At 37.3% G+C, this 25810-nt stretch overlaps 1 protein-coding gene across 10 annotated transcripts in view; it reads right to left on the minus strand.

The window, feature by feature from the left end:
- Positions 1–25810, minus strand: part of osbpl8 (oxysterol binding protein-like 8) — a 94236-nt gene that overhangs the window by 14137 nt on the left and 54289 nt on the right. For all 10 annotated transcript variants that reach the window (XM_073946870.1, XM_073946866.1, XM_073946861.1 and 7 more), the window contains 11 exons: positions 12175–12245; positions 11841–11921; positions 11647–11748; positions 8180–8383; positions 7462–7546; positions 5386–5545; positions 4947–5172; positions 4053–4237; positions 2141–2222; positions 1957–2055; positions 1340–1436 (listed from right to left, as the gene is read on the minus strand). In XM_073946870.1, the coding sequence (XP_073802971.1) occupies positions 1340–1436; positions 1957–2055; positions 2141–2222; positions 4053–4237; positions 4947–5172; positions 5386–5545; positions 7462–7546; positions 8180–8383; positions 11647–11748; positions 11841–11921; positions 12175–12245 (1392 nt within the window). The remainder of the gene's footprint in view (positions 1–1339; positions 1437–1956; positions 2056–2140; positions 2223–4052; positions 4238–4946; positions 5173–5385; positions 5546–7461; positions 7547–8179; positions 8384–11646; positions 11749–11840; positions 11922–12174; positions 12246–25810) is intronic.

The following is a 25810-nucleotide window of genomic DNA, read 5'->3' on the forward strand; positions in this document are numbered from 1 at the left end:
TATAGAATGAGTGGCATAAAATGCTCTTAACATGACACCAATATCATTCATCACAGTATATTTTGGTCCAATAAATCCTACAACAAACAATAGATATCAGGACAGGCCTATGGTTCTTCACCTGACACTGCAGGTAAATAGGACAGGATCGAAATAGGATAGAAATATGAACTAATGTTTACCATTATACTTCCCCCAGTTGATTAATTGCATGAAGAATTGCAATAATTTAGTATATTATTACGTTTTCCAAAATGTTATATTTACATATATCAAATGTGTCATGATTCAATTAAATATGCACTGACGTACACACATTTCTAGCAGAACAACTTTAACATTGGATGAATTTAGGATTTAAATTGGTATTTTTACAAAAGAGTTTTATTACTCAGAAAACATTGCAAACAGCGAAAAACAAAACACTGAACAATATTTTTTAAATAAAATGCAGTATGTTATAATGCAAATTATGCATGAACAACTCCTGCTTTAAATACTTTCAAAATAAAGACATAAATAAAACAATGCTTGGTATGTGTAAAAAAAGCCGAAATAATTGCTCAGTGAAAGAAGAAAGAAAAAAAAAAGGCCTGTAAAAATAATTATAGTGACTGAAATCTAGACTGAAATTGGTAAAGTATGGTAAAACACTCTACAAATAGCTAAAAAGCCCCAAAAAAATCAACCTTGAAGTGTACTGAACATAACCTGCAGTGTCCCATCTTAATACTAGTGATGCACAATATATCGGCGGTCAAGCTGATATCAGCCGATAAATGCTAGGCAAGGCAAGGCAAACTTTTTTTATAGAGCACAATTTTACACAACCGTAGTTGATCCAAAGTGCTTTATAATAAAATAAACTAGACAATAAAACTAACTGGTATTAAAAATACAATAAAATATATTTAAAGTAATACTAAAATATAAATAATAAAAAATAACATGCATGCATCAGTCAAAGGCAAGAGAGTAAAAATAAGTCTTTTAAGTTAGATTTAAAAGCATCCAAAGAAGGAGAGATTCTGATGTTCAGAGGGAGCCTTGGGGCCGCAACACTGAAAGCTCGATCACCCTTTGACTTGCAGCGAGACCGAGGGACAGACAAAAGAAACTGGTCATGGGATCTTAAGAGCTAACTGTAATATCATCAGTCTGATAAATTATAGATTTTTTTCCACACTTTATACTATTTGTGTGTGTATATATATTTATATATATTTATTTATCGTTTTACATATTGGTTATTGGCCTCCAAATATGAAAGGTTATCGGTATCAGCCTAAATTCCCATATTCATTCATCCTCATTTAATACAGTACATTTTCTGTCTTACCATAAAACTTTGACTTGGCCAAGATGCTGCCGCTGAGACAAAAGCCATCCTTCCTGTTACTGACGTAAAATGCTGAAACTGGAGGATGATGGGATACCTGGAGAAGAGAGCGTGTGTTAGGGGTGGGAATCTTTAGGAACTTCAAGATCTAGCATTTCATTTACACTTAATATATACAGCGAAATGAACCGCCAACTATTACAGCATATGTTTTATGTGGCGGACGCCCTTCCAGCCACAACCCAGTACTGGGAAACATCCACACACACTTATACACTACAGCCCATTTCACCTATAGCGCATGTGTTTGGACTGTGGGGAACACCGGAGCACTCAGAGGAAATCCACGCCAACACAGGAAGAACATGCAAACTCCACACAGAAATGCCAACTGACCCAGCCGGGGTTCGAACCAGTGACCTTCTTGCTGTAAAGTGACAGTGCTAACCACTGAGCCACCATGCCACCCTAATAACTAATTCTAATTAAATATTTAATTAAAATAACAACTAACTAGTGTATTTTGTTCTTGAGATGGTTGACAGGACATACTATATTACCTTTGAGCTCAGGTTAAAGCGTGAAACAAGCTCTAAAACACAGACAGTTTGCTGTACCTGCTCTGCGATGTAGAAGGTTTTGCTGTTGGTCCTGCTGTGGATCCATAAACAGCGATACATTTCTCCAATAATGGGGTTGTACGGCTTCTTCAAACCCTGCCAGTGAAGAAAAGGATGATGATGTTATGACAGAATGACTGATTTGAGATGCCTGAGGGGTTTATGGTGCATGCATGTTTACCTTTGGCTTCTTGTAGAATCCAGAAATGTACCATTTGACCACTTTCTTCATTCGGTTATAGGCGTTTTCCTCCACCGCCGCTCTGCTCACATAAATACACACAGTTATGAGACAGAAAATGTGATGATAGACAATAAATTGATCAAATCTGATTCCTTAACTTAGCATTATATTAGTTATAATTGATTATTATTATTAACTTTTTACAAGAAGGTTGCATTAGGTAATGCATTTACTAACACAGGGTTTCTACAGGTTTCATCGAGTCAGATTTACGACTTTTTAAGACAATTTTAAGACCATAACGAATGAAATTTCACACTTACACAAGGCTAACCCCTAAAGATTTTTTAATGGCCAAGTTAAAACCTTAAAAAACTTAACATCTGTAATAAAAACAAATGTTACTGTAAGGAAGATAATTAAACCATATTATTAAGTAAACAGAGTTAATGAATAAATGTTTCTTAAAAGTTTTATTGAAATACATTGTTAGTGATTGGATGGGTGTTGGCCCAATCGGGTAGCTTGACATGGACACAGAAAAAATTAAGACCTGTTTAAAATGATTTAAGGCCTACAACACAATATTCAAGTGGATTCAAGACTTTAAGGCCTAAAATTTGGTTTTTGAAACTTAAGAAATTTTAAGACATTTTAAGACTATTTAAGACCCCGCAGATACCCTGTAACATAAACAAACAATGAACAAAATATTTATTACACTATTTGTTCATGTTAATTAACATTAGTGAAAATAAAGGCCCTCATTGTTAACTTATTAACTCACAGTGCAATAACTACTATTAACAACAACCCAGGCTCATTCTGAAAACGTAGCCCCGCGGACATTTCTGGAGACCGCGATTTACGTGGCCGGAGGTACGTATGGCGCATTTCATTATTTTCGAGCGAATGATACGGGGCTGTGTGACGCTGCTCCTCTTCTTCGTTTCACTGATGACTCACATCCATGTGGAGGGCTTTCCCGCCGCAACCAGTTTGTCCGCTTAGCTCGTAGTGTTACATCAGTGGAGCGGAGGCTTGGGGAGAAGGAGCCGGCCGCGGAGATAACTAGGTTTGAGTCCGGGGAAGAGCGGTTCCAGAAATCAGGTAAGATGAAAAACAGAACCCAAAAAATAAAAGCGAACGAGTTTGTGACGGGGCGAGAATTCGGTGAGATCCGAAAACTTGGTCAAGATCGGACGAGGGCTTTTGTTTTTCTTTTCTGGACGGCTTTTGTAAATCGTTGCTTGGTTTTAGAGAAGGAGGAGGAGGGTCAGTCAGTCGGACAGACGGTCGCTCGACAGCAGCCTCCGGCAGCTTTTCAAGCGAGAACAGCGTGAGCAGCGTTCGGGACGCGAAAACATACGCACATCGGCCTCTCGCTGATTCGCGAAAATAAAAACTGCACAAATACATACCTCCCGGGTAGCAAATGTGACATTTGTTTTGTAATTTTATTGGTTACAGAATAAACCACCTAATTATACTAACCTGTCTAGTTAACCTAATTAACCCTTTAAATTACACTTTAAATTACTTTAAAATACTGTATATCTAGTCAAATATTGACAAAATATATGACAAAATAAATTTGCTATTAAAACTATTAAGTAAAAAAAAATATTTTGACCAAATTTTGTCTGTTACACTCTTGTAAAATTTTTTAATTTATTTTAATTAAATTTTATTTATTATTTTTATTTTATTTTATTTACAGGCATCAAACTTAGTTCTTGGAGGGCTGCAGCTCTGCACAGTTTAGTTCAAACCCTAATTAAACACACCTGATCAAACTAAGTAAGTCCTTTAGGCTTGTCTGAAACCTACAGGTAATTGTGTGTTGAAGCAGGGTTAAAACTAAACTGTGCAAACTGCGAATGTTAAATCTGAATGCACGTTTTCTTACTCAGACAGGAAGTCTGCGTGATAGTAATAATCGGAGAGTTTGTCCAGGAATGATCGAGGCTCCAGGATGAAAGTTGGCAGCACCACTTTCGACAGGTCCATCCCAGGTCGAACCTGCTTCAGCAGAGTCCAGATCAGAGATTTATTCTCTTCTGAAACCGTCTCTGTTTGAGATGCTTCACCGGCCTGAAAAACACAAACAAACACACATATATAAATAAAAATATGCATGCGCACAGATACACATGCATGTGTGCACACATACACACGAACACACACAGATGCACCTAGACAAACACACACACAAACAGATAAATGAGCGCGCACACACACACACACACAAATATGCACAGACAAAGACATGCAGACCGACGCACATGCACACACACACACACACAAACACAAACACAAGCAAACATGTACCTATAGACACACACATACATATGCACATATACACACACATGTAAACACATATACATACACAGACACATCCACAAACACATGCACACAGTAACACAAAAATATGCATACACACAGAAACATGCACACGCACACACACACACACGCACACACAGCTTGAAGGACCAGATTGTGTCATATCCACTTCATCGGCCCAGCTGCCTGACGCTAAAATAATCTGAGTATGGAGTTAGCATCTGTGCGTCAATAACACCTCACTGCAGCCAAATGAGCTCAAGCACTTCAATTATTCATTATGATAATTAGCTCATTTGCATACTTGTCGATTTGATGCAAATATGATATTAAACAAATAGAAATACACAGAAATGTTCATACTTTAAAAGAAAAGTATATTAAAGACATATTTAAGATGCTAATAAGCGTTAAACACGTCACAACTATCTTGTGAAGAGGCTCTATAATGCTCCCGCACCTCTCCGAGCTCCTCGTGGCTCTGCTCGATGTACATGGTTTCTCGCAGCGTCTCGTTGGGATCCAGGTCGATGTACGAGTCTTCCTGTCGCTCTGACGTGTCGCTGTCGCTCTCTTCGCTTTTCTCCATCACCTCGTTCTCCCACTCCTCCTGCTCCGGCTCGTTCTCCCGGTCCGACTTGTCCGAGTACAGGTCAGGATCCTTAAACTGGTCGCTGTCATTGAACCTTGACGGATCACACAAACACAACATCTGCGTTAAAGAATATCCTACTTCAGACTACAGTTGAAGTCCAAACTATCAGCACTCCTGTCTAAAAAAAGAGGGTGGTACAAATGCAGTGCCTGGTAAACTTTTAGCATTAAAAATATTAATTATTCTCAATAAAATATTGATCTAAAGAAGCGTAACATGAAAGCTGTGTGTGTGTGTGACTCACTGAAAGCCCTGCATGTTGTGCGCGCGCAGCAGACTGTAGAAGTTGATGTGTGAATGCTCTGCTGTCTGCGGCGGATCCTCTTTCCCTTCTCTGATCATCGTCCTCTTCAGCAAACTGGAGCATTTCAGAGCCAGCTCAAGTGCGTCCATCCAACACCGACCTGCACACCACACACACCTTTATGATGCTGTAGTTTGTTTGGGTTTCAGTGTGTGTGTGTGTGAGAGAGAGAGTAAAGGTACAAAAGCTGTCACGCTCTTTAAGATCTCAAAACTCAGGGCTTCTTGTACTACCTAGAATAGCAAAGTCTACTAAAGGAGGTCGAGCCTTCTCACTTATGGCTCCTAAACTCTGGAATAGCCTTCTTTATAATGTCCGAGGCTCAGACACACTCTCGCAGTTCAAAACTAGATTAAAGACCTATCTTTTTAGTAAAGCACACACTCAGTGTATCAGATAGCGGTATGATACATGAATGTGCTCCACACAGGGGGTCTGCATCTCATTTATATACACACTGAACAGCAGCTACGCTAATTATTCTCTTTATTCTCTATTTGCACCTGGGGATACACATCCCGAGGCCCTCAGACTATGCAGTGCCACTGATTCGATCCAAGACCAGCGACGAGATGATCCCAAGGTTTCCATAATCCTGGACCAGGCCGTATCCTGAGCAACCAGCTCCCAGCCTCCAGCGCCTAGACTGCAGCTCTGCACAAGACGTTTTGCCAGTGGCGGTGCCCAACTGGGCCTGGTTTCTCTCGAGGTTTTTTAATTCTTCACTTTTGTCAAGTTTTTTCCTCGCCGCTGACGCCACTGATTTGCATGGTTCGGGACCTGTAGAGCTGCACATCGATGGATTTGCTCTGCAGTGTTTGGACTCTCAGTAGTGATTATTAACCCACACTGAACTGAGCTGAACTATGATTTACTATGATCTTCTATGGTAAGCTGCTTTGACACATGCTACATTGTAAAAGTGAAATAAAGGTGAATTTAATTAAATTGAATTGAAAAGGTATACTTTTGTACCTTACAGAGAAACATAGGTAGCTTTGATGCCTGTTTCCACAGAGTGGTAAGGTTCGGTAGGGTTCGGTGTGCTTTTATGGCCGTTTACACGGTCAAAAGGTACCTAAAAGTGAACCGTACTGTACCACTATTTGGGTACCCTTTCCAAAGGGTACCTAGCACAACAAAAGCGTACCAAAAAGCGGAGCGGGACACACAGCTGAGCGCTATTGGTTTACAGAGAAATGTCACCAGAGAGTGCACAAGCAGGAGAATGAAAACAAAGGAACTGCCATTATAAATACACAGCCGAGACATTACACCATAATAATATATACATATAATAACAAGCCATAATTGACCCGAGCTTAAGCAAACCTTGTAACAAAGCCGAGAAGATAAACCTGTTGTCCTGTTGTTGTTTACGAAGCCGTCTAAAGCCGATAGCTCACTGCACTTCTATATTTACAATAAAAAACTTCTTGAGCTTATGACTGCAACGTATAATGTTATAATCAAATCCTGTTCATAGAAAGGTTAATAATGAGCATTTATACACAAGTGTTTATGTGTATAAAGCATCTGTTTTGTGAGACATGCTTCTCATATGATATGTGAACGACCCTTACAGCTTTATTGTAGACATTTCTTCGATTGAGAATGACGTCGAATGAAACTTTCTGTCGTACACCACGCCCAATGGTAACCTTTTAGCAGTGGAAACACAAGCCTGATAAACGTGACCCGTACCGACCTGTACCATACTGTAGCACTCAGTGGAAACAGGCCAGAAGAAACACGTTTGTACCTGTAGAGTATACTTTTGTACCTTTCAGAAATTGAGGTACACATTTGTACTTTTTAGGTGTAAATAAACACCTTTAAAAGGTGCAAATGTGGACCTGATAGATATAAAAGTGTGCCTTTTGAAAAAGTTACGGCTCCAGTGACAGCTTTTGTACCTTTGTTGTAAATGTGAGAGAGAGAGCATGTATGAGTGTGTGTGTGTATGTGTGTATGTATGTGTGTGTTTGTGTGTGTGTGTGTGTGTGTCTGTCTCACCGTCTGATTCTGAAGCTGCTCTGAAGATCAGGTGGCTGCTGGGTAACGGCTGTGTGATCGAGCCCACAGCTTCACCTTTAGGACCCTTTAGAAGAGACACAATAAACAGAGAATTATTCCAATATATTCTATTGCTTTATAGAATACTGAATATTTAAAACTTTTTTATAAATTCTGTAATTTTTTAAAATGTATTTTATCAAAACCCACAATAAAATATATTTATAATGTCACAAAAGATTTACATTTTTTTAAAGTCAACTTTATCCATCAAAGAACTCTATTATTTATATAATTGAAGGCCTATTATTTATATAATTCAAGTTTTTGGTACAAAAATTACCTACTGTGGTTAATTATAATAATAATAATAATATATAATAATAATAATAATTATTATTATTATTATTATTATATCACCTTTATATGATTTAAATATTGGTTTAATTATTAATTATTTATTTAATAGTATGTATTTACTTATTATTTTTAATATTTTTGTATTATATTATATAACATTATTGAAGGGTGATGGAATAAATATTAATATTAAATGTATATATATATATATATATATATATATATATATATATATATATATATATATATATATATATATATATATATATATATATAATGAGCATAATTTAGATCAGAATCAGAAAAAATCCATTAAGACAAAACAAATTCACGAAACTGGTAAAAGCTCTCCTTATACCTTGACGGCCCAGATGGACTGTTCCAGTGGATGAAAAAGCTTAAAGCAGAAGCCATCCTTCTTGGACGGCCTCTCGATGAGCTCACAGGCGTTCAGCAGGACCGTCCCAACCCACTGTCCGTTCTTATTGGTCTTGTAGATGAGCAGGACGCCAGGCTTCAGCACGCACCACAGCTTTGTCCAGCTCTTCAGCGTGCCACGGATCTGGAAAATAAACCACAACACTTTCTTACAGTAAAGACCTGCAGTACTTCATCACTTCATTAATGCATCACTGTGAGAATTAACATCAGCTCTTTAATCCTGCACACAGCAAAATGAAGAGCGCTGTTCACTTTTTAATCCTTTTGGTTTTACTGAAGAAAAGACACAGTAAAAGTATCAGCTAATAGTTTTTAGCACACTTCCACAGTCGACTGATTGTATTAAGAATCGCATTGCATTTGATTGTGGTAGTAATAGTAGCAGTAGACGTTGTTGTATTAGTTGTAGCAAACGCTATAGTAGTATCAGTAGTGGTAGTCGTTGTAGTAGTATCAGTATTAGTAGATATTGTAGTGGTAATAGTCATGGTTGTGGCTGTAGTAGAAGCAGTAGTAGTTGTAATATAAGTAACTTTCTGTAGTAGTAGTTGGTGTAGCACTTGTGATTTATTAGGGGCCAAGCACCGTAGGTGCGTAGGCACTTATTGGATCCGTTAGCGTTCCTATTATTATTATTATTCTTCCTTCTTCTTCCGTTTCTTCCGCCAGATTTGAATGGCAGCCCATATAGGTGTATGCTGGAAAGTTGTATAATTTGGCACAATGATAGAGGACAGTATTAACATTAATCAGACCAAATATGAAGTCTCAAAATCAAACTTTCTAGCGCCACCACTTGTCCAAACCAAGTGTGCCGCAAGCCTACGTTTGAGTGAAGGTTTCGGCCGTTAGATCGCCCCCTGGGGGCTGGCTGCAGTACAAGTCATAAAGCCCGCCCCCTCCGTGTTAATGAAGGAGACTTGAGCCCAAATAAAAAAAAATATTACACTTGCAATAAAATGTCCCGAAAGATAGTTCTGGTCGATTAAGGCACTGGTTATTGTGCTGAAATAGGTGCAGATCTTCATTTTTGTAAACAGTTTGTTTTTAGCAGTAATTTAATGCTGGGCGTGTCATCGTGATTGACAGCTGTGATTGACAGTTTCTCAAAGCGCGGCGTTTGAGCTTCGGCAGGAGACTGAAGTAGACTGAAATGTTATTATTCGATTTCTGTGTTATTTTACCATGACAAAATGAGTTCAGCAGTAAACTATAGTTTCTGACATACATGATCCTGGTGGAACACTGTTTATTCGCTAAGTTCAGGGCTTTTTTCGGGCTTTATTAGTTTGCTGATACACGCCTAGCCACCCAGATAGCAAAACACAGTTCCGGCTAGATTCTCGCCTGCCGGAGACTTATCTCTTAGAGCTCAGACTGACTAATGTTACCTCTGCTGGACCTACTCCGGATGCCTGGACTCACTGCCCAATTCCTGCCCGAGTCAATCGAGCCAGATGCGGCGGCCAAGCGAGCAGGCGCTGCCGCATGCGAGCCGGAATCAGCCCGCGACGCCGCGAGTAAGTTATGCGCTGCAGTCCGGAGCTGGCGCGATTGAATATATAAAACCCTCATATTTGTTAACGTTATTACATCCATTTGTGTTGATATGACAGCAAACGCATGCTGAGAAGTTCGGGGGGCGTAGTTGATTTTACATAAAGCGTTTGATTGGAAGCTCGACTCTGCTCATTTTCGCGGCTCCTCCTCTGGCTCCATCAGACAGTCCTTCTGCGCATGTCTGGCTCCAATTTCAGCAGTCTTTTGCGACAGTTTGTGCCCGTCAAGCAGGCGTTTTGCCCTCAAGGCGTTCAATGGGAAAAAGGGCTGTCGCGTCGTCCATATTTTTTACAGTCATTGGTCCAAACGTTCATGTATGTTTATCATCATAACTTTTGAACCGAATGGGCTACAATCAAAATTCCATCAAATTTTTTTTCCTCTGATTCCTTGGCTCAGTCCGATTCAAACGTATCCTATGACGTCATTTTCCATCATGAATTTTTTTGTGTTATTTTAAATTTTTCGAAAAACCTATTTGTTCGAACTCGTCCTAGGCCGTTGCTCCGATTTTCACCAAAATTGAATCACATGATCTACAGACCATGCCAACCAAAACTTATGGAATTTAAGTTGATTTGACCAACCGTTTTCGTTTAACTTGTGATCAAATTTAACGCAAGACTTGCGAAAATGGACTTGAGATGATATCTCCGTAACGCATTCACCGATTCACACCAAACTTGGTGTGTGTTATGACAACTAGGGTCTGAGGTTATATGCGGAGTTTCAACGCAATGCCCCCTAGTGGTACGGAGACACAAAAAAACTTGCATTTTTGCTTATAACGTCTCAACCTTTCGTCCGAAACTCGTAAAACTGGTCTTATTACATTCGGCAGAGCATGTCGAGTTGAATGATGTCTGATTTTCACAGATCAGCCATTTTGGCCGTTGCCCATTTGGATTTTTGCCCAAAAATGCTATATTTTACCAACATATTCACATTTCATTACAAAACATGGTATGCATCTTTAACCCCATGCCCTGAAAGAACTCAAAAACTTCAGGAGCAGCCAAAAGTGCACAATACTTGAGCAACCAGTGCCAAAAGTGCTTGGCCCCTTAATTGCTGCTTGCAGCTATATTTATTATTATTATTGTCAGTTATCATTACTCTTGTCCTTTCTTTCTTTTTACTTTCATTTTTACTATCATACATTAATAAGCATTGTTGTTACTCCCTACCTCTGACTGATTTCTTTCTATATGTTTTATTTATATCTGTGACACTTGCTTCATTTATTGACTGTTATTGTTCCTTATGTATGTACTCTGACCTGTCCACCAACTTACCTTTACATGCATACACACACACACACACTCACACACGCACACTCACGCACATACCAGTACCTGACTATACTGTTGTTGTTTTTGTTTTGTTTTTGTTTTGTTGCTTTGTATTTGTTATTTGTTGATGTTTTCTTGTATTTGTATGATTTTTGCATATTCTAATTAAAAAAAAAATAATAATAAATAAATAAGAATCACATTGCATGTGCATTACAAGCTTTTTAAATGTTGTATTTAAATATTCAAATGAGGCATTATCTTATCAGATATCTTCTAATGCGCTGACATTTCTGGTTTCCTTTTTGACATCTTAGAGTATATATATATATATGGACGCATTACTTGGCAGAAGCAACGAAGAATGAGAGCATTTTGAGAGCATTTATGTGAAACGTGCATTATAAAACATGCATTATTAAAATGCTCAATGCTCAATCACTCAAGGCAAACCGCAGACCTGTGTTTTCTGCATCCAATAAGCATGCCTAAAAGCTCCAGAATAAATGGTCCTTCAGTAAACAGCACAAACCTTGAGCCAGTCGGCCATAACAATGACGGAGGGGTCAGTGATGGTGCTGAGCAGCTCTTTAGTGGCCCGTTTCTTCTCCTCCCTGTAGTTCTTCTTCTGCACCTAAACAAACACGCATGCACAAACACTAGTAAACAATTACTATTACGTGCACAGTATTTATTAATGCATGCTCTGAATGAGTGCTGTTGTACCTTCAGTGACTCCTTCTTGGTAAGTTTGTTTCCAGACACAGACACGTCTTTATCTGAGCCATTATAGAGCTTGGTTTCTGACTGCAAAAGCAGAAAACATGCATTAGGCAACCTGCACAGACACAAGCTCTGGTGGTTATGACCCATTGGGTTGTATTAGGAGTGCAGGATGTTTGTGGCATCTTCTCTTGAGTAACTCCTGCAGCTCGGCCTCCTGTTGCTCTCTGAGCTGCGCTCGACTATGTATAATTAATAAACACTGCTGGAGGACCAGACGATTCCTGACCCCAGAGGATCATGGGTTGAGAGTGAAGGAGAGAGAGTGTGTGTTTACCTTGCTCTTGGATATGGAGTGTGTGGAGTCTTCTTTCAGAGGCAGGATTTCCTCTTTGCCACGGTCAAAACCTGAAAAAACAACATTGGGATTTAGTTTGATCTGCTTCATGTTTACTCTGTTTGGTTCTGCGTTGCGTGTTATATCTGATCCCAGACCTGCACTTAAAGGTCACTGCTTTGATTAAGAGAATTCGAGTTTACACACACACACACACACACACACACACACACACACACACACACACACACACACACACACACACACACACACACACACACACATACACTATAGCACTCAAACACACCACAAAAAGTGGGCCTTTAGCTCCTTTGGATCCTAATTTAACGTCAGGAAAGTTAAAAAAAAAGACTTATTGTCTTTATTTCACCCCAATATGACTGTGGACACACTATACCTACACACAGTTCTGTCTAAACAAGATGATTTTCATCATAGGTGCCGTTTTAAATGAATTAATCATTGAATAATTTGTAAAAAGTTAGATTTCTAGAGTTTTTTGTTTTATATATATATATATATATATATATATATATATATATATATATATATATATATATATATATAGTATAAAACTTGATTTTAACTTTAATTAAAAATAAATAAAAATCAGAAATATGACCTTTTTACCCCAAATCTGTATTTTACATGCCATTTGAGTTAACACTTATTTTTCTAAGCAACAAATCTTATGTTGTAAGTTGAAGTAAACAATAACAACCATGGCACGTAATGGTGAAGGACAGCGAACGTGTCCCACATCTGAAGCCTCAGGATAGTTTAACACTTCATCATTAGCAAACAAACTATAAGTGTTTCATCAGACAAGGACGGTCCATCAATCTGTCAAGGCTAGTTCGTTTCTCAGACATCCACAGCACAAGTGTCACTATAAATCACATCTCTCCTCCGCGCGCTCATTGTTTGGGCTTTGTTGGACTGGAGCGGAGGAAAAAAAAGCTGACATGTTATGATTGAAGACCCCATAAAACAACATGTTTTCCATCTAAACTGTACAACAACGTACTCAGCTTTGTGTGCCTGAGGCTGTGAATTAAAGCTAAAAATATTGTAAATATTGTAAAATTATTGATTTTGTGCCATTGATTTGTACTTTATGAACCACCAAAGACAACAGTTTCAGCTAAAACTCTTTAATTATCTACTAAAGAAAACAAAGCATCTCTCTCTGTATTGAATATCCCCTTTTACTAACTTTATAATCTTCCCCAGCATCTGCATCTAGATGAACAGAGAGCAAAGACGAACACCTGATGTTTTCTAAAGCGCATTGTACATGTAAATGACGACCCATCGATCATGTCCATTGTCTCTCTTATTTCCTCAATGAGCCGAACAAAGCATTGTGTTCGTCTGAGAAAAACACACCACTTCATGAGCCCTTCAATATGTTAATGATGGTGAGGAAAAATCCACACGTCCTTAACATGATGAGGACATCAGCGTAACTCGGCTATTAGCATATTCGTGCATAAATCTGCATTGATCAATCTTCCTATTTAAGAACTAAAAGAAATTACTACAATACTAAACATTTTTGCCAATGATAATAAAAATGCATCAACAAATTATGCATAGAAATATGGGGAGACTTGATTATAATAATTGTTGTGCTCAGAGTAAGTGGGTGGAGCTAAACATATCTTCTCTTGCTTTGCTTGTTGGAATTCTCTGATTTATCTTGCATCCTGGGTAATGTAGTTTTTCTTCATGAACCCTTCAATTAACTGACTGTTTACACCATTGTTTAACAACACAACATGTATTTCTTTAAGGGTTTATCAGTTATTGAGAACATCAGTGTAACTCTGCTATTAGCATATTCATGCATAAATCTGCATTAATCAATCTTGTTTAAGTACAAAAAGAAAAGACTACAATGCTATGATTTTTTTGTTAATGATATTCAATCAAGTTTATTGCAAAATATGCAGAGGAATACGACTTGATTTTGTATTTGGTGTGCTCCAAAGAAGTAAGTGGAGCTAAATATCTCGTCTCGTTGGAATTCTCTGATTGGTGGAATTATCTGGTATCATGGGTAATGTAGTTTTTCTTCATGAATCCCCCCAGTTACATGAGTGTTTACACCATTGTTTAACAACACAACATGTAGTTCTTTTAGGGTTTATCAGTTATTGAGAACAAAAGCGTAACTCTGCTATTAGCATATTCGTGCATAAATCTGCATTGATCAATCTTCCTATTTAAGAACTAAAAGAAAGGACTACAACACTAAGATTTTTAATGCAAATGATAATAAAAATGCTTCAACAAATTATGCATAGAAATATGGAGACTTGATGATATTAATTGTTGAGCTCAGAGTAAGTGGGCGGAGCTAAACATCTATATTCTTGCTGTAATTGAATTCTCTGATTAGTGGAATTATCCGGCATCATGGGTAATGTAGTTTTTCAGCATGAATCCCCCAAATGAGTTGAATTAATGTGAACGAATCAGTTTAAAAAAGCATGCATCATTGATTGAGCTCACAACAGTTGTTTCTTTAAGGGTTTATCGATTATTGTTAAATAAATCAATTCCTCTATGGAGTAAATGAATGGGGTTTTACTAACAGAACCTGAAAGTTGACCTGTATTGATGAAACCAGGCAAATGCATCAGTGAATAATGGAGGTCTAAAGGCCAGCGGCTGATCAGATGAAAGTTCATCATGTGGTCAGTAGGCTGGGAAATGAAGTACTGAACATGATGTGATGTATGAGGTTTAAGAGATTACATGCACACACAAACACATGCTGGTATTGGTGGTTTATGAGGACTCTCCATAGGCATAATGTATTTTTATACAGTAAAACATGCTTATTATATGACCTCTATCCCCAAACCCAACCCTCATTTGGCAAGATTTGAATGTGAAAAACCCTGTTAAGTAGATTTTAAGTGTTTTGAATTACAAGGACACAAGCCATGTCTTCAAAAAACACCTTAAGAGAGTACAACTAGGTCATACTCATGACCTCTTACAAATGTCTGTCCTTATGAACCACCAAAACTACAGTATAAAACCACCAAAACTACAGTATAAAACCACCAAAACTACAGTATAAAACCACCAAAACTACAGCATAAAACCACCAAAACTACAGCATAAAACCACCAAAACTACAGTATAAAACTGCTGACAAAAGAACTACATGTAATGCACAAACACACACATGCGCACTTCATTATTGTCACAATCCCAAGCGATCTAACCACCAGAGATGGCCGGTAAATACACTCTCATTCATATGAACTACAAATCCGCCAGGTTATGGACTACAACACCCAGTCATGCAACACACACAGCTGATACTCATGACCACTGATTATTTGGACTATTTAAACCACTCTGTTCCACACACACAAGTTGCTGAGTATTGTTTAGCTGTTGCTGTCCTTACGTAAGCATATTTACTTGTCTCCTGTGTTTTTGCACTGTTTATTGTGTTTTGATTCTTTGCTGCCTGTCCTGAACCTTTCGCCTGTTTTTGGATTACGTTTCTGGCTTCTGTACTACACTGTTAATGCTGGCTTTTGATCCCTGCCTGTCTGGCCATTCTCATAATAAAGCTGCCTTTGGTACTACCCCTGTGTGCATAGCATCCATACGCAACAATTATAAACAAGCTTCGAGATTAATGTTCAGCCTCTGACCTCAAGTCTGTCCTCAAAAACAAGACAAAACAAATCAAATAAAAGATTTAAAAAAACAACCGTAAGCATGTGTGTGACCTTTACAGTTCAAATTACATACTAAGACATACTAGATAATAAATAATAAACACTAGCTTAATAGTAGACGCAGAAACCCAAACTAATATTTAGTTTACACTTTTATAGACAGAAAAAAACAACAATGAAAATGAAGGAAGGTTGGTCGGTCGATCGATTGATATTGTGACTCCCATGACCTTGAAGGACTGCATCTATACATCTCTGCAATGACTCAGATAACTGCAGGACTCTAAGAGCTTATCAAGATTATTTGGATTCATCTTCAATGCCTCCTCTTTCATCTTATCCCAGACATGCTCAAAAATGTTCACGTTTTGTGACTGGGCTGGGCTGGTAACTGGGATCCACGACAAGACTTTTGTCAGGTAGTGTGCATAGATAGATAAAAAATATGTCAGTAGTTTTTAGATGTCTCACTGTTGCATTTGCACAATTGACGTACAAACATTTCGACATCGCAGAATCTGACAAGCTGTCTGTCATTACACAGATATTTGTGGCTGAGCTACATGAATGACATGACGTTCACTCCACAAGGAGAAAGAAAGACCTGTGTGTGTGTGTGTGTGTGTGTGTGTGTGTTTAATGACGCAGCGTGAGTAATAATCCACATATAAAGCTCACAGACTGCTCTAATCATTAGCCAAACTGAGCCAGAGAGACGCAGGGAGAAAGCTTGGCCTGGATATACATCGGAAATCAAAAACTAAATACCAGAATGGACAAAAAAACCCAATGAGGGACTGCTGACAGACAGCAGCACTGCAGATACAGAGCTTCATCTGCTCATCACACATTCACCTCACATGCTGGAAGAAGATAGATAGAGAGAGAGAGAGAGAGAGAGAGAGAGAGAGAGAGAGAGAGAGAGAGAGAGAGAGAGAGACTCACTGACAGATCCAAAGAGATGGAAAGACAGACAGATGAATGGACAGACAGGTGGAGAGGAAGAAGAACAGACAAACAGACAGACAGACGGATGGACAGACGGACAGACAGACCAATAGACAGAGGAAAAGACTAACAGAAAAATGGATGGATGGGCGTACAAACAGACAGAGAGACAGACAGATGGAAAGACAGACAGATGAACAGACAGACAGATTGAGAAACAGATAGATGGACGGAGAGACAAACAGACAGACAAGGAAACAGACAAGCCGATAGAAAGATGAAGAGACAAATGGAAAGACAGACAGATGTATGGACAGACGGACAGATTGAGAAACAGACAGAAGGACGGAGGGACAGACAGACAGACAGACCGACAGACAAGGAAACAGACAAACAGATAGAAAGATGAAGAGACAAGTGGAAAGACAGACAGATGTATTGACAGACGGACAGATTGAGAAACAGACAGAAGGACGGAGGGACAGACAGACAGACAGACAAGGAAACAGACAAACCGATAGAAAGACGAAGAGACAAATGGAAAGACAGACAGATGTAAGGACAGACGGAGAGATTGAGAAACAGACAGAAGGACGAAGGGACAGAGAAACTGAAAGACAGATAGAAAGATGCAGGGACAGGTGGACAGACAGATGAAGAGACAGACAGATGAACAGACAGACTGATGTATGGACGAACAGAGAGACGAATGGATGGGAAGAAAGACAGACTGATGGATAGACGATGAGACAGATGGAAAGATTGAGAGATAGAGAGACAGGCAGACGAACAGATGGAGACAGACAGAAAGACAGACCAACAGATGGACAGATAAATGGAGAGACAGACACCGAGAGAGACAGGCAGACAGACAGACTGATAGATTGAGAGACAGGTGAATGGTTAGAAGGAGACAGACAGACAGACAGACAGATAGATATATAGATGGAGAGACATACAGACAGACAGACAGACAGACTGACAAAATTAATAGACAGACAAACAGATAGAGAGACATACATACAGGTGGATAGATGAAGAGACAGACAGACAGACAGACAGACAGACAGACATGGGGATTGATAGATTGGAAAAGACAAACAGATGGAGAGACATAAAGACAGTTGGATAGATGGATAGACAGACGGAAAGACAGACAGATGGGCAGACAGTCAGATAGATGAACAGACAGATGAACAGATGAATAGACAGACAGAAAAACTGGCAGACAGACCTACTGACCAATGAAGAGATAAAGAGAAAGAGACAGACAGACAGTCAGAAATGCTGAAACTAGTGCTTAAACTAGTACTGCAAGACGGAGTCACTGCTGTCCGCTAAACAACTCTAGTCAACAATCTAATACTGTGAACAGAAATGCGCCCAGCACAGTGAGCAAGAGCTTGAACTAAGGCTGCATTAATTAAAACACAATCAGTCTCAGTGTGATTATCTAATCCCAAAGGCTGTGATTTACTATTAAGCAGATAATTATATGAGTGACATTATATTCTCGCCTCCCTGAGCTGCTCTGACTAAATAAAAAGCCTGATGGTTTATTGCTTAGAAATGCAAGAAATTAGGACAACCATTATCATGAGTGTTGCAATGTTACAGTCTAAACTAATAATAATGATGATAATCACAACTCTACGATTATTGAACACCAAAATATTACAATATTAATTCAAATACTTAGATAATAACACAAATCTTAAAATGTTCAGCATTATACATGTATATAGTCTTGTTATTACTATTCGATAGCTGTTTGATTTGTAATCAGGTCTAATGTAGATGTAATGTCATTCATTTATAAAGGTTTTAAGTGACACTAAGTCATACTAAGTTCTACTACTAATATTGAAAACATTGTAATAAATATTTGTATGTTTTTTAAATGGTGTTTTAGTATGTTTATATATGATTGTGTTGTGTTGTGTTGTGTTGTGTTGTGCTGTGTTGTGTTGTATTGTAATGTAATGCATTGCATTGCATTGTATCTTATCGTCTTGTGTTGTATAATATTGTATTGTATTGTATTATATTATATCATATTGTATTATATTGTACTGTATTGTATTGTATTCTATCGTATCTTATTGTATCATATCGTATTGTATTGTATTAAATCGTATTGTATTGTATTGTAATGTATTATATCATATCATATTGTATTGTTGTGTATAATATCGTATCCTATCGTATTGTTTTGTATTGTAAAGTATAGTATATTTTTGTATTGTATTGTATTGTCATATATATTTTCGTATTGTACTGTATGGTATTGTATTGTATTGTATTAAATCGTATTGTATCATACTACATTGTATTGTGTTTTGTTTGTATTATGTGGCTTATTTAGATATGTGCCTGTGAGTCTGAAATAAAAATAAAAAATAATCACAATTACTTGTCAGGAAAATGTGATCGCTATTTCCTTCACAATAATCATGCAGTCCCGCTTGAACCCTAGAAGACTGTATTCATAACTAATGAAAGTATTGTGCTATAAATGCATGTGCTTAATCAGCATGTGTGTGTGTTTGTGTTTCTCTGCAGTCAGACAGTGACGTGTGTGTGATCTTTCCACACTCCTGCAGCGTCCTTGACTACCACAGACTGACCGCGGAGTGTGTAATTCCAGTCGCTCGACCGCTCGCCAGTCTATCTGAAGGGCACGGAGCTAAATGTTTAGAGAAAATTTGAGACCATTACAGCATGTGTCAATTCATGTTGTTTATTGTATTTCTTTTTGTATGCATTTGCTATATTTGTATGTTAGTCCTAAGGACACCTATAATCTGGTGTGCTCCAAAAAAGTGACAAATTCACTAAGATTTAAACCTGATATAAACATTCAAAGCTTGCAGTTCATCCCTTCCTCCTAAATAAATCAAGAACTTTTTTGATGTCACCTCATACTTCAGTTTCTTATCTAATTTTCTTTCCAGTCAAGTGCCACAAGGACCACAGATTCAGCTAAAAAGACAAATGATCTCTTTAATATGATTGATGTGGTACGTACAGTATGACTGAGTCAACCGATTTAGGGCCTCATTTTAATGCAGAATAAAGCAAAAACGGCCCATAAAGGCAAATGCTGTGTTTTTGTGATGCATCCGGTTATCACACAGGTGTCAAGATGGAGGAACACACCTGTGCTTTTCTGTATGCTGCTATTAATAGTCACACATCTGTGACAATCTCCGTCCTCATACAGTAAAGTGCAGAGCGAGCTTCATTAGTCTCATTCACAGCAGAGAAAAAGATCAATCTGTGCTGGGATAAAGAAGACCAACCTCCGGAAATAAATGAGCCATTCATAACCTTTGTTTCGGGTGATAATGGATAGACTTTATCAATGAAATACGTTTCTGCTGACTGCCTTTAACATCATTAAAAGGGGTTGTTTTAAACTGAACTTTGGATTAAAATGGACTGTATTTAGTTTCTTTAAAACATATTTGAATTTAACAACAGGCAAACAAAAAAAGTAACATGCAAATCAACATGTAGTCAAATGATCTGCCTCCTAAACATCTTTATTTGTTAGCTAATGATACTTTTCACCAGCCAATGAAATCACAATGCATAAAAATAAGCCCACACCATATCTGTAACACTATAAATCATTCTTAGAAGTAAACTCATTTTCAAAAACATCTCAATTTGCATATTTTGATCCATTTTTAACTACACACATTTGACAAACAGTAATAAATTGTCAGTAATAAATACAGGTAAGATTTCAGATTAAATCAATTTAATAAAACGGCAGCACGGTGGCTCAGTGGTTAGCACTGTCACCTCACAGCAAGAAGGCATTTCTGTGTGGAGTTTGCTTGTTCTCCTCGTGTTGGCGTGGGTTTCCTCCGGGTGCTCCGGTTTCCCCCACAGTCAAAACACATGCGCTATAGGGGAATTGAATAAACTAAATGGGCCGTAATGTATAAGCATGCATGTGAGAGTGTATGGGTGTTTCCCAGTACAGGGTTGCAGCTGGAAGGGCATCTGTTGTGTAAAACATATGCTGGATAAGTTGGCAGTTCATTCTGCTGTGGCGACCCCTGACTAAGCAGAAGGAAATTAAATAAAATGATTTAATAAACCTTTCATTTACAGTCATTTTTTATTTACTTTTTGATAATATGATGATATTACAATATATAATATTATTCAATAATATACATAATATATTATAATATAATAAAAATTAGATTAGATTAGATTCAACTTTATTGTCATTACACATGTACAAGTACATTGCAACGAAATGCAGTTTAGGTCTAACCAGCAGTGCAATAGCAGCAAGTGCAGGATACAGGAATAAGTTATAAAGTGCAGTTATAGAAAACTATGGTGATATTTACAGATGGATGTACTATGAACAATATATACAGGTTGGATAAGCTATGAACAGATTTACAATAAATGAATATATGTGCAGGTTGCTATTAATAATCAGTAGTGTGCAGATAAATAAACATGATTACAAGTGTATATGTAACAATATATGAATATATGTACAGGGATAGATAAACATGATTACAAGTGTATATGTGACAATATATGAATATATGTACAGGTTGCTATTAATAATCAGTAGTATGCAGATAGATAAACATGATTACAAGTGTATATGTGACAATATATGAATATATGTACAGGGATAGATAAACATGATTACAAGTGTATATGTGACAATATATGAATATATGTACAGGTTGCTATTAATAATCAGTAGTATGCAGATAGATAAACATGATTACAAGTGTATATGTGACAATATATGAATATATGTACAGGGATAGATAAACATGATTACAAGTGTATATGTGACAATATATGAATATATGTACAGGTTGCTATTAATAATCAGTAGTATGCACTCAAAAAAATAGCTCATTAGGTTAACTCAATTTAATTGTGTGCAGGTTTTCCATCCAATAAGTATGCGTAGCCCTAACCAAAAGAAAGATAATTTACATAACGAAAAGTAATTGAGTTAGTCCAACTCAATTTTATCAAATATAGCCAAGCAAATAAAAATTCATTAAATTACTATAACTGATTTACATTCGTTCAACTAAATATAAATTAATTAATTGGAAATATTTATTTTTCATTTGATCCCGTTACTACACACACAGATAAATAAGCATGATTACAAGTGTATATGTATAGTGGGTGTGTACATAATTACAAATGCCCATATGCAGTGGGTATGTACAGTTCAATAAGTAAACAGTTACAGCTTAACAAAAAATACAGCTTAACTTAAAAATATTGATAAATCAGATAAAAAAAATATAAAAAATACAATATTTTATAAAAAACTATATACATATATATATATATATATATATATATATATATATATATATATATATATATATATATATATATATATTATTGTATATAAAATGTTATAAAATGAAATATAAAATGAAATGTTATTATGTTGTTTTTATTATTTTTATGATCTGCTTTCATTATTTATTGTACTATCTGATACATACACATTAAACCAATGGAAGATTTGTATGAAAGATTTGTATGTGAATCAAACGCATAAATCCTAAATTCAGACTTCAACTAAAACACAAAAACGATACCACAATATTTCAAACATGGATTTTCCATATGGAAAATAATTCAAAAATAAGCTTCATTTCGTAATAAATAGCCGTATTTCCACTGTCAGGACAGTGCGTGCCTGGGCTTTTATCGGGCCAGGCCAATAGCCCGGGAGCTTGAGCAGCACATTATTGAAATATCAAGGAGGACACAGCGAAGACATTTCACTCATTAAATTAAAACTACTTTACTACTTCATGCAACACCCTTACATTTAAAAGAGAAACATAAGGATGCCAAGCCTATAAAGTGTTTAATGGAATAGCCCAGTATTAAGCTGACCAGTAGCTATGCTTTTTCTTTCCCTTATTTATTTGTCTACTCATGTCCAATCAGAAAAACTAGTGTAATGGAGGCACACCAACTTTACCAGACTTTGTTTTCACTCTGCCCCGCATACCTGCCAACACTCCCGTTTTTCCTGGGAGTCTCCCGTATTTCAGATCCATCTCCCACCACCCTCACGTCTTGTTATTTATGCCAGAAAACTCCTGTAATTTCACCCCACCCCCAATCCTTAGCTTTTTGGTACAGGCTAACACTTCCATGTCGCCAACTTTGGTAAAGTATCCGATCGCAACAGCCACCCCAGTACAGTTTTTAACCCCTCAAATGCCACCCCGAAGCCCCGGCTAGCTCTCCTTGGTCCAAGGTATTCCAAAGTCCAACCCCTGGCCCCAAGGAAAGCCCCACTTTAGCCCGATCAGGCCCTGGAAGTGACTGTGGAAACACGACTGGCCCTGGCACACTCTGGCTCACTCTCTTTAGGCATGACAGTGGAAACGCACCTATTGTTAACAATATCTGAGCTGAAGAGTTCAGCTATACTTACTGTAAAAACATACAAATAAAAGCATGACAGAGCTCTGCATCTTCAACTAATGACACATCATGCTAAATGTGAGTGATTCAGTATTAAATCAAAGCCATTACCCTTTATGCGAACCCTGCTGATTTTCACACAGGTGAACGTGAAGATTTGAGCAAATGTAATACACTCCGGGTCCATTAGCTAATCTCTGCTCAGTGGACTCCATTAAAGCGCTAAAACCGGGATAACGCTAATGAAAATGCCATGTAAGTGTACAGATGTGAGTATTAAAAATGAAAAGCGAAGACTAGCATCTGGCACATCTAGAGCGGTCCGAGTGCGTAAATAAGAGCATTTGATGCATGCAACTCTTTTTCACTGATAATGAGTGATGAATTGAGCGAAGGCCGCCGATTCATGATAAGAGCTAAACTACTCAATAATGAATCAACTACTCAATATCTGCAGCAGAAACATCTGCGTCCTGCTCAACAGCTCGATCTGCTGACCTTGAGGAGACCACAGAGCGAAATACTGCTTATTTACACCATTAACCACCTTAGAGTTCCTTTAAATAAGGCTTTAGAGAAGATTATTAAAGAGGGAAAAAATACTTAAATGATTTGGTTGTTGATAATTCTTCTGCTGATGATGAAGCGAGAATGCATTAGTATAAAATAATTAATTGATATCAAATATTTTTCTCAAATGTTTTATTTCAGACAGGCGGAATCTGTTTTAGGATTTAATAATATTATCAAAATAATAATATTAAAGATTAATTGTCACGGGATCGCTGGTAAACACACAGTATCGCATAGAACTACAAATCCGCCATTATATGGACTACAAGGTCTAGTCATGCACTGCACACACACACACCGGTTCCTAATCCTGCCTGATTGCTAACTCACACAACTGAAGCTGCTCAAGGACTGATTAGTTGGACTATTTATACAGCACGCTACACACAGACTTTGCTGAGTCTTGTTCTACAGTATTGTGAACATTACAACGTTTTTGACCCTCGCTTTGTTTTGTTTGTTTATTTATGTTTGCTGCCTGCCTTTTGAACATGCCTGTGTATTCAACTACAACTCTGGAGTTGCCTACCTACATCTGTTCGCTCCTGATTGTGATCGTTGCTTGTTTGACTATTCCCAATAAACCTGCTTTTGCATCCGCACCTCCTTGTCAGCGTCTACTTCACGTTACATTATTATTGTGAAATGAAATCTGTGCAAGTGATAAAATAAATTTAAATAAAAAAAATAATAATAATAATTAATAATATTATGAAATTAAATCAAATAATGTACATTAAACAAAATATATGAACTTTAATTTTGTATTATTATATATTATAAGACAATTATATAATCAAACACAAACTATAATTTAAAAAAATTACATCTTAATGCTATTAGTCAATTAAAATATTTATTTATTAATAGTTTTCAATGTAAATGCCATTTTTTATTTAATAAAATACGTAAAACAAATCTTCATAGTCTACTAATTTATCAATAAACTATTTTGATTATAATGAATTACTGATAATTAATGATATTACAAACTTAAATTAATTTTCAGGTGACAACTAAAATTTGTAAACATAATAGTTTCTAATTATTTTACAAGATACTAGTATTCAGCTTAAAGGGACGTTTAAAGGCTTAACTAGCTATTGAACAACAGTGGTTTGTTCTGTAGCCAATCGAAAAAGGCTGCTAATTCTTTTGACCTTAAAGAAGCAAGACTAAATATTAAAGAGGAATAAATATTATAGGAAATACTGTTGATGAAATAAAGTTTTCTTGCCCTGTTAAACATCACTTATAAAGATTTCATTAGTTTTCCATCAGCTTAGTTCCTTATTTATCAGTCGACACAGTGGAATGAACCGCCAACTACCAAAGCATGTGTTTTACACAGCAGACGGCTTCCAGCCACAACCCTGCACCATGCTGGATTTCATAAGAGAGTGAAATTTAATTTGACTTCAACTGTAAGTAGAGTTTTGAAGAGCAGTCAAACTTAGCCAGGCTCATTCTGAGAACGCAGCCCTGTATACGTTTCTGGAGATCGCGAATTATGTAGCCAAAGGAAAGTATGGCTGCATGTAGTCTTAAAAAAGAATCTTTTGGCGATTGCAAACTGAAGACCAGGGTGGGAGGGGGGGGGATAGCGGTTGCTGGTTCACTGTAGTGCAGCGGCTGGTATGGTCGGCTTTTCCGCTGTTACCAGGTTGTCCAGTACCTCGCCATGTACGTAGAAGGATTTGAGATGCAGAGAGAACCAACAATGGGGTTTCAATCCAGCAGGTAAGACAAAAACAGATGCCAAAAAAATAAATAAACAAGTAAATAACAGTGTGAGAATGTGGTAAAATATGAAAATGTGGTAAAAACCATGCGACGGCTTTTCTTTTTCTGGATTGTTTTTTAAAACTGTTGGTTGGGTTTAGGAAAGGAGGAGGATAGGTCAGTCAGTCCTCTGGTGGATT

The sequence above is a fragment of the Danio rerio genome, chromosome 4, assembly GCF_049306965.1.
Source record: "Danio rerio strain Tuebingen ecotype United States chromosome 4, GRCz12tu, whole genome shotgun sequence".
In the NCBI taxonomy this organism is placed as follows: Eukaryota; Metazoa; Chordata; class Actinopteri; order Cypriniformes; family Danionidae; genus Danio; species Danio rerio.